This window comes from Sminthopsis crassicaudata, chromosome 4 (assembly GCF_048593235.1).
Source record: "Sminthopsis crassicaudata isolate SCR6 chromosome 4, ASM4859323v1, whole genome shotgun sequence".
NCBI lineage: Eukaryota > Metazoa > Chordata > Mammalia > Dasyuromorphia > Dasyuridae > Sminthopsis > Sminthopsis crassicaudata.
This window is the reverse complement of record NC_133620.1, coordinates 337,868,016-337,882,198: the sequence shown is the minus strand read 5'-3', so window position 1 is coordinate 337,882,198 and position 14,183 is coordinate 337,868,016. Positions and strand designations below refer to the sequence as shown.

Here is a 14,183-nt window from a genome sequence, read left to right as displayed (position 1 = left end):
AAGTGGAGGAGCCCTCAATTGCATGGCAGGTTAACCAGACAAGTGTGTCTTGTTGCCAAGTCTTAGTCTGGAGCCTTTTTCGGGGCACTGGGAATAATGGAGCATTTAAAGCCTGGCATTCCATCTCCACGGGATGGGAGTTGGGAGGTTTGAAGGTCATTCTCCAGTAGTCCAGCCCAGGTTTGGAGAGGTTGTCTCAGGGCTACATATACAACCCACATTTCTGGCTCCGGTATCTCTGTCACGTTGGCAGGACCTGCACTATATCTTCATTCCTTCAAATATCCGGGACTACCTGATGCTAAAGTCAGCCATTCTGGGTGTGCCTGTCCCTGAAGGCCATGACAAAGGAGATAAGTAAGTAGGGTCAGGTAGGGGCAGTATAATGTCATAGGGTGGGGGGTATAGGAAATGGAAGGGACAGGAAGCTGAGTATAATAACATAACCTGCCTAACATCTTAACACCAAGGGTGTCCATTGGTGGGATAAATGACAAGGGAAGGCGACCATCAAGCTTTCTCTACGCAGGGTTGACAAATTCTCAAGGTGGGGTTTAAGAACTTATGCTCTTCATTCACACAACACCCCACTCTTTGGAAAAGTGCAGGTAGCACTGCTGCCAGGCAAATATCCCACTGCTCATACTGATCACCAATGAGCCTTTTTAATGGTAAGCTTGTAAAAATAACCAAGAACTTGTGCAGCATGACAAATATGAAAATGTTTAGAAGAACTGAACATATTTAACCTATATTATATTACTTACTGTCTGGGGTGAGGGAAGGTTTTGCCAAGGTGAATGTTGAAAACTATTTTTGCATGTATTTAGAAAAACAAAAAGCTATTAAGATAAAAATCTATTGTAAAAAAGAAAAAGGGAGGGAGCAAGTGATCATGCCAGATTTTGAAAGTTATAGAGTGAATAAAATTAAGGAAGCTAAGACTCAGTTTAAAAAAAAAAAATCAGGAACCACTGATGGACCAATTATTCTTTGTTTTAAGGATCTCTCAGATACTAATCCAGCTGCCCAAAGCTAGCATCTAGAAAAGGCCTTTCTGTAATGGGTGTTCATGCCTTGATTAGGGAGTTGTTTTCAATATCTAAAAGCACCATGCATCTCCCCCTAATAAGCAGGGGAGCAGATTCCTTACTGCTAGGCCTACTGTGAAATGCAGGCAGGACCAAGGAAATTTTGTTTTCCCGTGTCTTCACCTGAACCTGTCTACCTTTCCTCACTTCTTTCCTAGACCAAGCAGCTTCTTTGCTCCAAACTGAGCTGTCTCCAATTAAATCCCATATTCCTGAACTGATTTCCTTGTCCTTCAGGGTTCTCTCTAATAACGGTCTAATTTTACTTAGCCCCACACCAATGCAAAAAGAAAAGAGAAAAACCCTAAACCCTAGCCATTTTATACTCATCTCCTACAAAAGTAAGAAGACTTTGAAGTTGACCATCCTTTTAACTCCTCCCAAGCATACACAGTGGCCCTGGACTTTGTAAGCACTCAATAATTGCTAACTGATGATGGTGATAGTGATAACAATGACTTTTATGACCCGGGAGGGCTTTGAGCTCCTAAGAGAGGTTCACTCAGAGGCTAAGTTTTATTAAGATAGATAGAAGCCTCCCCAACACCAATGAACTCCCCCTCCCAATCCCCCATTCCTTCCCCTACCCAATCCCCTTCCCAATCCCGTTCGGGTCACCTTCTCCAAACCCCGCCTCATGCAACCCCTAGAGGATCTAACCAACATCCTCCCCGAACACCAGCCCAAACTCCTCCCATATCTCCCACTTCTCCCTCTTCTCGAATTCCAACTCCTGGTGGAATTACTTCTCCCTCTCAGCCATCACGGGTTCCTTCTCAAACTCTCACGCCATCTCCCTTCCAGGCCCAAAGATCTCCCTCCCGGGGTCTTTCTCAGACACCCACTCCACCTCCCTCTAAATCCCCTTCCCAATCCTCCCAGATATCTGCAAATCTTGCTGCTCCTCCTCCTCTAGTATGGCCTACTCGGACTCAATCTCCCCTTGTCCCTAACCAAATTGCCCCCTTTGTCTCCCAGCTCCTTACCTCGAATCCTTATTTTCAGCCACCTACGATCCCTATCCCCTTTACCCCTGGCTTCTCCTGTCCTGCTCCTCCTGATAAATCCAAGCCTCCTGATTCGCTTTATTATCCAGTGTGGCCGGCTCCTCCTCGCCTGCCTCCTCTTAAGCTCACTTACCCTCCGTCTAATGGGCTGCTCACACCTCCTAGTTCTGTAACTCACCAGCCTTCTCTGGACTGTTTCACTTTAACAAAGCCCTATCAAGCTCCTACCATAATACCTGCAACTTTCTATACCCCCTTCTCCCGACACCATCCTCATCCCCGAGCCCATCGTCGCCGACGTCATCACTCCCTCGCCCCTTTAACGTCTACGCTTCCATTTTCTGATATTGGTTATAATCGTACTGTACATTTCTACCGTGAAAACGCCTAGGCCGCAGACCTATTTTGGACCAGATGCCTCTGCGAGTAAATTCAAGCTGCTCCATCCAGAGTTCATCAGCTACCTGAAAGAGAGGTATGGAGGGTGTCCAGGGCCCTAGCCCTTTCCAATGCTCACATCCACTCCCTGACCTTTGCCTCTGCTCCTAACACTTTCCTTCCTCCGGGGGTGGTCACTCCTTGGTCTAGGAACTAGCCATCTTCCTGCCCCTGCCTCTCTGTACTTCCAATGTGTTTCTTCTCCTGTACTAGCCAACACCAGCTCACTAAACACAGGTCTCAGCGTCCATAAGGTTTGGGGCTTAAGGGAATATTGTCATCTATTCCTTTCATAGATACTAAGAGCTACAGCGGGAAGAGACCTCATAGGCCATCTAGACCAATCCTCTCATTTTATAGGTGAGGAAACTGAGGGCCAGGTCACACAGGTTAGTAAAGGATCAGGAGAGAGTTTTGAACTTGAAACTTTCCTGTCCAGAGCTAAGGTCCTTTCCACTATACCATGAGTTGTCTGTTCCATTGTGATTTGGGGACAAAGGACAATTTTAGGCCTGGGCTCAAACTCCTCAGTAGTTCACTATGGGATTTCCTCAAAGGTAGAGTAATACATTGTTGGTGAAGTTGTGAACTGATTCAACCATTTTGGAGAGCAGTTTGGAACTATGCCCAAAAGGCTATCAAACTGTGCATACCCTTTGACCCCACCCACAGTTTTTCTACTGGGCTTGTATCCCAAAGAGATCTTAAAGGAGGGAGAGAGACACACGGGGCAAAAGTGTTTGTGGCAGCCCTTTTTGTAGTGACAAGGAACTGGAAACTGAATGGATATCCATTAGTTGGGGAATAGCTGAATAAGTTATGGCACATGAATGTAATGGAATATTATTATTCTATAAGAAATGATCAGCACAATGATTTCACAGAGGCCTGGAGAGACTTACATGAAGTGATGCTAAGTGAAGTGAGTAGAACCAGAACATTGTACACATCAACAAGAAGATCATATGATGATCAATTGTGATGGACGTGGCTCTTTTCAACAATGAGGTGATTCAGGCCAATTCCAAATAGTCTTGTGATGGAGAGAGCCATCTGCACCCAGAGAGAGGACTGTGGGCACTGAATGTGGATCACAACATAGTATTTTTACTTTTTTTGTTGTTTGCATGCATTTCTTTCTTTTTTTTTGATCTGATTTTTCTTGTGCAGCATGATAAATGGAAATGTTTAGAATAACTCATGTATAACATATATTGGATTACTTGCTATCTAAAGGAAAGGGGTGGGGGGAGAAAGGAGAAAAATTTAGAGCACAAACTTTTGCAAGGTGAATGTTGAAAACTATCTTTGCATATATTTTGAAAAGCTATTTTTTTTTTAAAGGTAATAACCAAGTGGGGGGGGAGAGGAAGACAGCAGGAAGTGATTGGGGTGGGCTCCATTATACAGCAGCAGCTTCTAATTACTATCAACAATAATGGGGTATACAAGCCCAATGGGCTAGTTATGTGTGGTGATATGGCTAATAAGCTATAAATGCCAAAGGTATTAGGAAAACTTCCTAATCCATTTATGCTAGTTGTCACAAAAACTGCCATACCATGCATGGCCAGAGTTTAACTGTCAGAGGTCTCTGACTTGCATGCATTGAATTTTTATGTGAAAAGTCATAACCTTTCTTTTTACCTCCAGGTTTTTGAAATCAGAACTCATCTATAAAAAATATGGGCACCTGTACATGCCTAGTACTGGGGCCCTCATCTTGCTGACAGCTTTGCATACCTGTGACCAGGTAAGGGTTTCTCCTTTCCTCCTAATAAAGTCCACTTATATCTAGACCAGAACCAGCAGTAAACCTGATTATTCCATGTTGGAGATCTTTAAGAGAATCATAGGCCTGGAATCAATTACCTGAGCAACTTCTAAAGAAGTTACCCATGGTAACCTTTCCAAGAAACTAGGTAGAGAGCAGCTAGATGGAACACAGGATATAGATCACTGGTCCTAGAGTCAGAAGGCCCTAAGTGCAAATCTGGCCTCAGACACTTAATGCTTATTAACTCTGTATGACTATGAGCAACTCAAAACTACAATTGCCACACTAAAAAAGAACCAACCCAATATTGCTAGGCAAAACCCTATTCATCCTGTGTTAAACTTATAGGGACTTAAATTACTTTAACCTTTTCCCATATACACCCTTTCCAAATTAATTTCCTCGTTTCAGGAAATGTGTAGCTATGGATAATCAATAACCAACTTCAAATCCTTTTTTTTCCCCAAAGAAGGGATGAAGTAATCCTTGCTAATTTATGGAGGTCCAAAGCCTCAACTGCTACTACTAGCTGCGTATTTCTTAGTAGATATACCTAAGCATAGGCTCACCCCAATTTGCATCCTATTCTAATATCTTTGCCACTGTTCATTTGCATATTAAATTGTTATTTATTGAATTATATAGTACTTACAGGGTAATGTTACTTATTTCAAATTTTCCTCTTCCACTACTTGTAACAATAAGGAAATCACAATTCCTCCAATGGGTTTTATTAATACTGGTAGGTTGTCCCCACTATAATTCAAACTTGACATCCCATTTCCTCTGATCTACTAAATCCTTTCCCAATAACCAAGTCTAATCTCCTCAAAAACTCAACTTTCTCTCATTTCCTTAACCCCTATAAATCTGGCTTCTGACCTCATATTTGAAATTATTTTCCAAAATATTTGATTAACTACCAAATCTAAAGGCTTCTTCCTTACCTTTGCTACCCCTGACATTAACCTTCCCATATACTCTAGTTTCTCAGCCACATTGCTCTCCTGGTTAAGTGATCACTCTTCACAACCTTGGTTGAAATGACCCTCTTTTTCTCTCAAGCTCCCAAAGAACTCATTCAATTATCTCCAAGCAGTCCTAGCGCTTCTCCCGAACTGCCTATTAAAACATTTCAAAATCCATGTCCCACAAACATCTCAAAATTAAGGTCTAAAACAGAATTCTGCCCCTTTTCCAAACTTCCATATTATTGTTTCAGGTATCATACTTCCATTCATAGTCATACTAATACTTGACTGTTCTTAATCCACCCCACATCCAATCATTTGCAATCTTGTTCATCTCAGCATACAGATTTCCCCAGGCACTTTTTTCTGCTCTAAAATAGCTTGTTTGGACCTCTGGGACATATCTATCCCTTTTCCAAAGCTCCCCTTTTCTTAAAACACAATCATCTAACACCAATGGCATTTTCTTTCCTCCCCATTCTCCAGCCATTCCCTGCATGACCAAATGCAGTATTAGCCACTTAGGCCTCCTCACTATTGTGAAGCTGACCCATCTTTGCTTTTATTTGCTGACTTCCATTCCTGGAATTAACCTTCTCACTGCTGTCTCTTGTATATTCTGATTTCCTTTAGCTCAGCTAAAGCACCTTCATGAAGCCTTTTCTGATTGCCTACAATCCCACTTTACCATCCCAGCTAAGAATACCTTCATCCAAAAACTACCTTTCGCAGTTGGGGTTAAGTGACTTGCCCAAGGTCACCCAGCTTAAGTGTCAAGTGTCTGAGGTCTCATTTGAACTTAGATCCTCCTGACTTCAGGGATGCTATTCTAGTCACCCAGCTGCCCCCATCTTAAATGTATATTCTGTATCTACCCCTTGATTCCCTCAGAACATAAAATCTTTGAGATTTCAGCATTACACAACTTCGTTTAATAAATGAAATTATCTTTTGAGCCAGGGACTATAGCTTCCTTTCTTTCACACGATTATACATTTAGTGGGAATAAATGCTTTGAACTAATTTAACTTTTCTTTTGCAGGTCAGTGCCTATGGGTTCATGACAAGCAATTATCAACAATTTTCTGATCATTATTATGAACAAAAAAAGCGGCCTGTGGTGTTTTATGTCAATCATGATCTACGCTTAGAAAGCAATCTATGGAAGAATTTGCACGAGGCAGGCATTATGCATCTATATCAACGCTGAATCCAAAGCCAAGCCAAGTCAAGCAGTAACAAACAAGATCAGCATTTCCTTACAGTCACTTGTTTTTGAGACAGAAGCCCTGATGTCAGTTAAGAATTAACAGATTGTTTGCAGGAGCATTATGTTGAAATTGAAAAATGCCCTACTCTAAAATGGAAATGAAAAATATACAACATGCAGCCACAGTTAGCCAACTGCCATGCCTTGCTGCTGATTGTCCTGCATTTTAAAGCAGGTAGCAGGTGCTATACTCATTTGGAAATGAGAAAATGACATATCATACCCCTCTTTCCCTCACAATAATACAAAAACCACAAAAAAATTCCTTAAAATACAAAATTTCAAGAACAATTCAAGAATCATTCAGTAAGATAACAGCAGGTCTCTGAGAATAACATCAATTCCTGCAAGATTAATTTCTGTCCAATAGGGAGGGGAGGGGAGGCACTCCCACCTGAAGAATGGGTGGATAATTGTAATTTGAAACATTTTCCCACTATAATTACATAAATATTAAATAATCTTTTTCTTTTGTCTTTTTTGCTATGGTATAAGAAGACAGAGAAGCTGGTGGAAAGGGGGAATGAGGGTGGAAGTTAGAAGTGTGAAAATCACAACTAGCATCCAAGAGTCCTTTCAAGTTTCTCATTTTTAGGGTTGTCAATTGTAAGGATAACTATTTGTCTGCCAACCCTGTTGCATAAAGCAAGAACTATTCTAACTATTGGCAGTCAGAACTGAGTGTCTTCCAATAACTGGTACCTAAGAAGCACATTCAGAAAGTGTATGTTGCACTGGAAAGTTTCTTGTACTAACCTAAATGGTTACAAATCTTACTGAGCCTTCTTAATGTTAATATTTCCCACTTTGCTGTTAGTAATGTGTTTAGGTGAAAAAGATTTAGGAACTTACAGTATTTCTAATGAAACAGGTTTTCAAATAATTTTATTTTCTCAAGTACATATACATATAGTGGGCAAGCAAAAAAATTTAAAAACACAGTAAACCTGTTGGCCACATCTAGCTTCAATAGTAGATAATACCTGTAAAATAAAAAAATAAAAAAAAAAAAAGAAATGTCAAATAATAGTCCATCAAATGGTTAACATATAAACAGTCGTAAAGTTTCTTAACCCAAGCTAGGTATTGCAGATTTGCTCTATATAGAATCTGAGAGTATATAAATGAAGGGTGCAAGGAAGACATGTTTTATATGGGCAAAATTTTTAAGTAGATTACATACTACTAGAGGTACTAGATTATCACAAGACCGAGACTTGAGCTATATGGGCATGACTACTTACTAGTTACATAATCTTGGAAGTATAATCAATTAAAGTAGGTAACTTTATCATGAGATAAGCTTGAAGTGGCAGGCTCAAGTGTTGAGTTAAATTTCAGTGTCCTTCACCATGTTGTATTATCCACCTCCCAAGGTCTCAAACAGTATTTTATAACTGATACTATATAAATGATTTAAAAAAATGAGAATATTCCACAACACCTTACAATCTATCTTAAAAAAAAAAAAAAAAAAAGAAAGAATTCAGAACTTTTAAAGTCAGTCTTAAAGACATTTAACTATAAAATGCCCATACCTTCTTTTCTTTCAGTGGACTCTTATCAAAATTCAAGACATTAAATGTAGAAAATCCAGGAAGCAAGCACCACCTGTACAAACTGCTTGCTGTGCTTCAGTTCTAAAGCTACCTGGAAGACTGCCACATACCAGAGGTCCTTTTCAGAAAGGATACAGAGCCAAATAGCTAAGCAACTGAAATTGAGTATTGCACCACCCTACTGTTCAGTTCAAAGGAACTTGAGTTAAAGGAAGTGGACAAGAGGATCAGTTAGTGAACCAACATTCCAGGGCACTGTCTTCTTTAAACTGGCATAAAATTTGACATTTAGGTCTTCTCTAGTATAAGGGCATTTTTACAACAAAATTATTTGACCAAGATCTTTTTCTTACTCTTGACTATGGTATTAAAGCAGAAAATGCCAGACAGTAATATTTAGGTTTTATCTTAAGGAAAATGATATATTGGTATTCTATAGAAAATAGACTCAAAATTTAATGTGAAGGATGGAATGAGAGGGTTAAGAGAAAAATCAGATTAGAAGGCAGTATTTACTAAGACTAAATAAGGGCTCAAGAAATCTAACCCCAAAGTTCTAATTCTAAAATCTCAGAACTTGCTTCTTTAAAGTCCAAAGATTGTATAACCCACTTCTGCTTTTAAAGCAAGACAAAATTGGTGAATCTTGCCTAATGCAAAGTTTAAATAGTACTGAATGGTTCGAGATAACCTCAAATAAAAACATTAATGCATTGTAGGAGTAGAGATTTTGGGAGAGCAATTTGGAATTATGCCCAAAGGACATTAAAGCTATGCATACCCTACTGATTCTAAGATGTACATTTGAACTGGATTTCCTGATTTAGGATAGAATTTGGTTATAGGTCATTCAACTATGGCAATGCAAAACTATGAACCAGAATCAAAGCAGTACAATTTTACTCTGATTAATTCAGAATCTTTACAAAAAGGTAAACTTCACAGTTTACATGTAAATGGACAAAAGGCAGCACCAAGCTACTAAGCCTCAGAAGTGATTTGCTTTCCCTTCAGTTAAGTTTTCAGACAGGGATAACAAAACATCATTGGCTTTTGGAGCTTTTTTAGGAACAAAACATTGAATAACTCATTGAATTTCAACTTACCTTAAGGGAAAAACAAATCATAACCATGTCCAGCGTACCATATAAATCCACTAAGACCTTATTGATAATCTGTAGGACACCAAGCTTCATATTTTTTCACCATTGTTTACCTGCTTTAGAATGGAGAACAAGTTTTTTACTCCTAGGACAAATATGCTTCTACCATATATGTTGTTGTAAAATCTTCCATCTAGGAATAAAATGGATCCTCAAACCATAAGCTTCTGTTCCTCATTAACTAAAGCTTATGGCTTGGGTATAAGGTATAGGCTACAAAAAATTAGGATAATAAAACATTTATCTAAGTTAACCTTTAAATTGCTAAATCCCATTCCTTTAAATGTAGCATTTTAAAAACAAGCCAAGCTTCAGGAAATTCTCATTCTACATTTTTCTTTTTCAGACTGGGATAACTTCATAACATCATCAGCTCAACTGTCATCAACTCATCAACCTTTACTTCAGGGCTCTTAACCTTCAGCCTGTGAATTTGTTTCTAATTTTAAAATCTGATCACTTTCAATTGGCTCCCTTTGCAATCCTATGTATTTTATGCCTTTTAAAACACTTTTCTGAAGACAGCCTCAGACTGTTAAAGGGACCATACTAGAAATAGGGATAAAAATCCCTCCCCTTAAATAAAAGCAGTTTTATACAACTAGTCAAAAATCCTTGTTTAAAATAGGTATCAATCTAGTGTGCCTCAGGAATAGGTATTAATTAGAATGACTTTTGTTTGCCCCCTAGAAACTATTTTGTAATGAGTCTTAACACTGGCATAAGTTTCTATTTAAACAATTCTCTAAGAACATAAAGGAAAGAGGCCTGACTGCCAGAGCCCCCCCCCCCAAGGCAAACTGTTTTGCAAACACCCAAAGACAAGAGAGTTAAGTACAACTGTTTGTTTAGAGGCTATAGTCCTCTTTCAGTATCCTCAGAGTGCCCCCTTTGGGTTCACTATCTGAGCTTTTATAATCATAGGCAAGAGGGATGGGAGAAAGTGTGATATAAGTTACCTAACAAGTTCTATTGAAAATATGGTCTGGGGGTTGTGTGTGTGTGTGAAATGCATAGACACAAAGATGTATATACACAGAGAGATACACAATATAGATATATTCATACATAGTAAAATAGAAAAATCTAAACACTTAGCTGAGTAAAAGATGGAATGTGGAGCAAGTAAAGTGGCCTTGAACAGCTTGGTTACTTTGTGACCCTCATTTCTCTCTTCAGCTTAAGTATTTTGTGTGAATATTTTATGCAAATGACTTCATAAATTACAATTTTTTTATTTTATTATTATTATTATTATTATTATTTTTTTTTTTTACCATAAGTAGGGTTATAAGTCATTGAGAAGAAAAGGCAGATATAGTAGCAAGAAAGGGTAGGGCCCACATGTATAAAAGGAACAACATACTTCTGAGGTCAGTTAGCCTTTGGAGGAAAGATGAGAATCAAGTACTGTAAAATCTATTTTTTTTTTATTCAGTTATTAAAATGTATGGTGATTCATGTTGACTGACTGCAAAAGGGAGGAAAACACAACTATGAAAGAAGGGTATGGAGCTGAAGGAAGGGAACTGAGACCAGAGGACTGTAAGATTAGTTGCACCTTAAATTCGGGAAGAGACTGGAATGGCACTGAAAAGCATTTTCATTATGAGGAGTAGGTGTGTTTGCAGTGGGAGAGGGGACCTCCCAAAAGACATGTCTAGGGATTTGTCTTTTCTAATAATTATGCCCCTATAGGCAACTTTCTACCCCAGGAGACACATGAGTGCTGGGGGCAATAGTTCTTTCTCTTTTTCTGCACAGCATGGAGTCTTCTATAGAAAATAGACCCAAAATTTTTCACAGGTCATAAAATCACAAATAGAATGGACTCTTAGCAAGACCCTTATAATTTTACAAGGCAAGAGGTTGTGACTTACCTGACATAACTACTTAATGAGAAAATATTTGACTAGAAAACCTAGGGCTACTCGTCCAATCCAAACACCAAGGGCTAACTCATCCAATACTTTACACTGACCTCACTGTCCTTAGTTATTGGCTCCAATAAATGGGCCAATAATAAAATCAGCACTAAAGAAACCATGTCATACTTTAAGACAATTTAAAATACTTACTCTTTGAATGCAGAAGTTGGAAGATTTGTACATTTCCAGAAATTTCTCATTTGCTCTTTTTTTCCCCGTTAGGGTCCCAAAACAGCACCTGGCAGACCAAAAGATGTATACATAAGAATCTTCATACAACTTCAAGGGGTGTTTACTCTTGAATTAAGTCTGCAGAGCTGGGCCTCAGCGAGACAGAATCCACACAAGATTCAGACAGGGATAACTTTAAAATCATCATTAGCTCAGCTCTCACAAAACTTCTAAAACACAGGCCTAACCAAGCCAGGTTTCCCAAATGTTCTTTTACCATCAGTTAGCTTTGTAATAGAAAGCACAGTCCTAAGAAAATTCTTGGTCTCCTCAGTGGCAAGGATCATTGATTAAAAAAATCAGAATAAGAAAAACTCAGGTGATGTAGTTCAACTTCATCATTCAGATAAGGAAACTGAGGAGCAGAGGTTAAGGGAAGTGCCAGGTGCTTTGCCTTTAAATGTATCCCTCAGATACATTGCTGCCATGTGGGACCTTCTGATACTTGTGAACATAAATTTGTAGGACTTATTGAAAGATCAAAGTCTGTGAGCAAAGTGCCCTAAATTATACTTTGTCTCCCCACCTCCTACAGCAGGGGTCCCCAAACTTTTAAAATAGGGGCCAGTTCACTGTCCCTCAGACTGTGGGAGGGCCTCACTCTGTCTCCGCCCCCCCCCTTAGGTATCTGTTAGTTGAATGACTAACCTTGGTTCTGAGGCAGATTGGTGAATGGTCACAACTGGACCTGTAACTTACAAGTTTTATACCTTTACACCAAGTCACAACCTCCGGACTTCAGCTTCCTCCTCTCTCAAACCCAAGGCCTGCTGTGCTCACTGATCTGTTATAAACAGGTCATTCTAGGACACCCCCGCATTCTTACCCGGGCTCAATCCCGTCCTCACCAGCTTTTCTGTTCTTCCATTCCTTAGTTTCTAAGTCCAGTCCCTTCTGGGATCAGCGCAGTCTCCACTTTTTCCAAAGCAAATGAAATGCCTGTGGATGACAAACAGGTCACCGATAAGAGGCTGGGGAGGTATGGGGGGAGGGGAGTAAGTTCTAGTTTGTCAGCCTCTAATGCAAACTCAGATATAGGTGCGCGCCATCACCCGAGGCGCAAAGGCCGGCCACCCCGGGAGGATCTAAGGGGAGGCTGGTTATTAGGTCTTCAAGCGCCGCCCAAAAGCTAAACGCGACGATAAAGAAAAGGCAACCTAAAATAACTGACCTAAATAACGGTCCTTGCAAAGCCGACAACTCGCAAATATCCTCGGACGTGCCCGTGGGAGGCAGCCCCAGCAAAATCGTAGCGGGGAGGTTGGATATCGTCTGCGAGGGCAGCGGGACCACGGAGGGCCTAGAGAGCCGCGTGGTTAATGAGAACCTCTCCGAGCCACTCTCGCCCTTCTTTTAGCCGCGTTCTCTCATCGCGCCCCTCATACCCACCATGACCCGCCGCCTGGGCCGCCTGGGCCTCCGCATTGGAGTAGGCCAAGAAGAAGCGACCATGTCCTCGCCGTCCTCACAAGTAAAGGGCCGGAAACCAAAAAGACTCGCGCTCTCCGTGATCTCGCAAGTCTTTGCTACCAGTCTCGAAGGAAATGTCGCGAGACCGGCAAAGGACTTTGGGAAATGTAGTCAGGAACGGCCCGTCACGTGACGAACTTGGGGCTGCTCTTTTCTAGGCCTCTTAAGAGGAAAAGCTATAAAAATACAATACACTGACGTATCTGCGCTTTTTTCTTTTGAGGCTGGTGTAAAGAATATACCCTCTTCCAAACGCATTCCTCTTGTGTGATCTTTATCCATGTTTTTAGCATATGTCACGGATACAGTGCTGGACTGGAGTCAGGAAGGCCCGAGTTCAAATCCCGCTTCAGACACTTAACACTTCCTGGCTGCGTGACGCTGGGCAAATCACTTAACCCCAATTGCCTCAGGGGAAAAAAAAGGATTTCATTGTAGGGAGAAGTTTGAAATGATTGAAATCACTGTCAGTTTCTTATGTCTGTTGCTGTCTTCCTCCTATTCCGTTCTGGGTCTGCATTTGCAGGATCTGTCCTGATGGATCGGTTCGGGGGCTTTACATCCAGCTGCATGATAATTTAGACCAGGGGTTCCCAGTCAGTGGGCTTTCCATCCCACTGCATTTTATAATCTAGCCAGTGGTCCTCACTTTTTAAATAGGGGCCGGTTCCCCGTCCCTCAGACTGTGGGAGGGCCAGACTGTAGTAAAAACAAAGCTCACACTCTGGCCCCGCCCCTCAGGGGGCGGGGCCGCATAAACGTCCTCACAAGCCCGAGGCTCTCCAGCTGTAGTTTGAGAACCCCTGGAGACTCAGTTCTCCAAGAGTGATTTAGGAATACATCCCAAAGCAGTTTGAGTTCAAAATTATTGTCATAGTAATAGAGACATTCAGATGTTTAATACAGCAACTATCATTACACATGGCCCTATATAAGCTCTGGGCAGGGAACTCTAACTTCTAAGATAAAGGACCCAAAAGTGGGAGAAGGTCTTTATCTGGAAAACAGATTGTCGTCCATTTGACTTTCCCGTGTAAATTGTTACAGTCTTGTGTGGCGGTGCATCTCATTCACAAAATTCTGAAACTCTGCGTCAGCCACAATTCCATTCCTATGGAATCTGTTCATTTTAGACACCACACATTATTAGTGACACCCCCCCCCCCGAATAAATAGGTCTATTTTATGCCTGATTTCACATTAATAATCAGAGGTTTACTAAGAAGTTCTATTTCAGCTCTTCATTTTAAGTCTCTAACGTGAATCCTTATATTTCAC

At 40.6% G+C, this 14,183-nt stretch overlaps 1 protein-coding gene, 1 long non-coding RNA gene and 2 other non-coding genes across 7 annotated transcripts in view; 1 reads left to right on the top strand and 3 right to left on the bottom strand.

The window, feature by feature from the left end:
* Positions 1 to 9,888, top strand: part of ST6GALNAC2 (ST6 N-acetylgalactosaminide alpha-2,6-sialyltransferase 2) — a 68,359-nt gene extending 58,471 nt beyond the window's left edge. The window contains exons 6-10 of one of the 3 annotated variants that reach the window (XM_074260818.1): positions 254 to 357; positions 2,490 to 2,573; positions 4,190 to 4,289; positions 6,327 to 6,464; positions 9,623 to 9,888. In XM_074260818.1, coding sequence (XP_074116919.1) covers positions 254 to 357; positions 2,490 to 2,573; positions 4,190 to 4,289; positions 6,327 to 6,464; positions 9,623 to 9,640 — 444 coding nt within the window. In that variant the 3' untranslated portion in view covers positions 9,641 to 9,888. Of the gene's footprint in view, positions 1 to 253; positions 358 to 2,489; positions 2,574 to 4,189; positions 4,290 to 6,326; positions 7,016 to 9,622 lie in introns of those variants that run through there. The other 2 variants (XM_074260819.1, XM_074260817.1) reach the window with 2 other exon arrangements.
* LOC141538889 (uncharacterized) lies at positions 7,411 to 12,943 on the bottom strand. Of its 2 annotated transcripts, none has more exons than XR_012481153.1 (5): positions 12,825 to 12,943; positions 12,262 to 12,374; positions 11,355 to 11,442; positions 9,220 to 9,332; positions 7,411 to 7,537 (listed from the first exon to the last, which is right to left on the bottom strand). It is a non-coding gene; the product is annotated as an uncharacterized LOC141538889 (long non-coding RNA). The 2 variants fall into 2 exon arrangements; XR_012481152.1 differs by lacking the exon at positions 12,825 to 12,943 and adding an exon at positions 12,607 to 12,818.
* On the bottom strand, positions 9,581 to 9,654 carry LOC141542025 (small nucleolar RNA R38). The gene has a single exon (XR_012482031.1). It is a non-coding gene; the product is annotated as a small nucleolar RNA R38 (small nucleolar RNA).
* On the bottom strand, positions 11,522 to 11,591 carry LOC141542023 (small nucleolar RNA R38). The gene has a single exon (XR_012482029.1). It is a non-coding gene; the product is annotated as a small nucleolar RNA R38 (small nucleolar RNA).
* Positions 12,944 to 14,183: the final 1,240 nt, after the last annotated feature.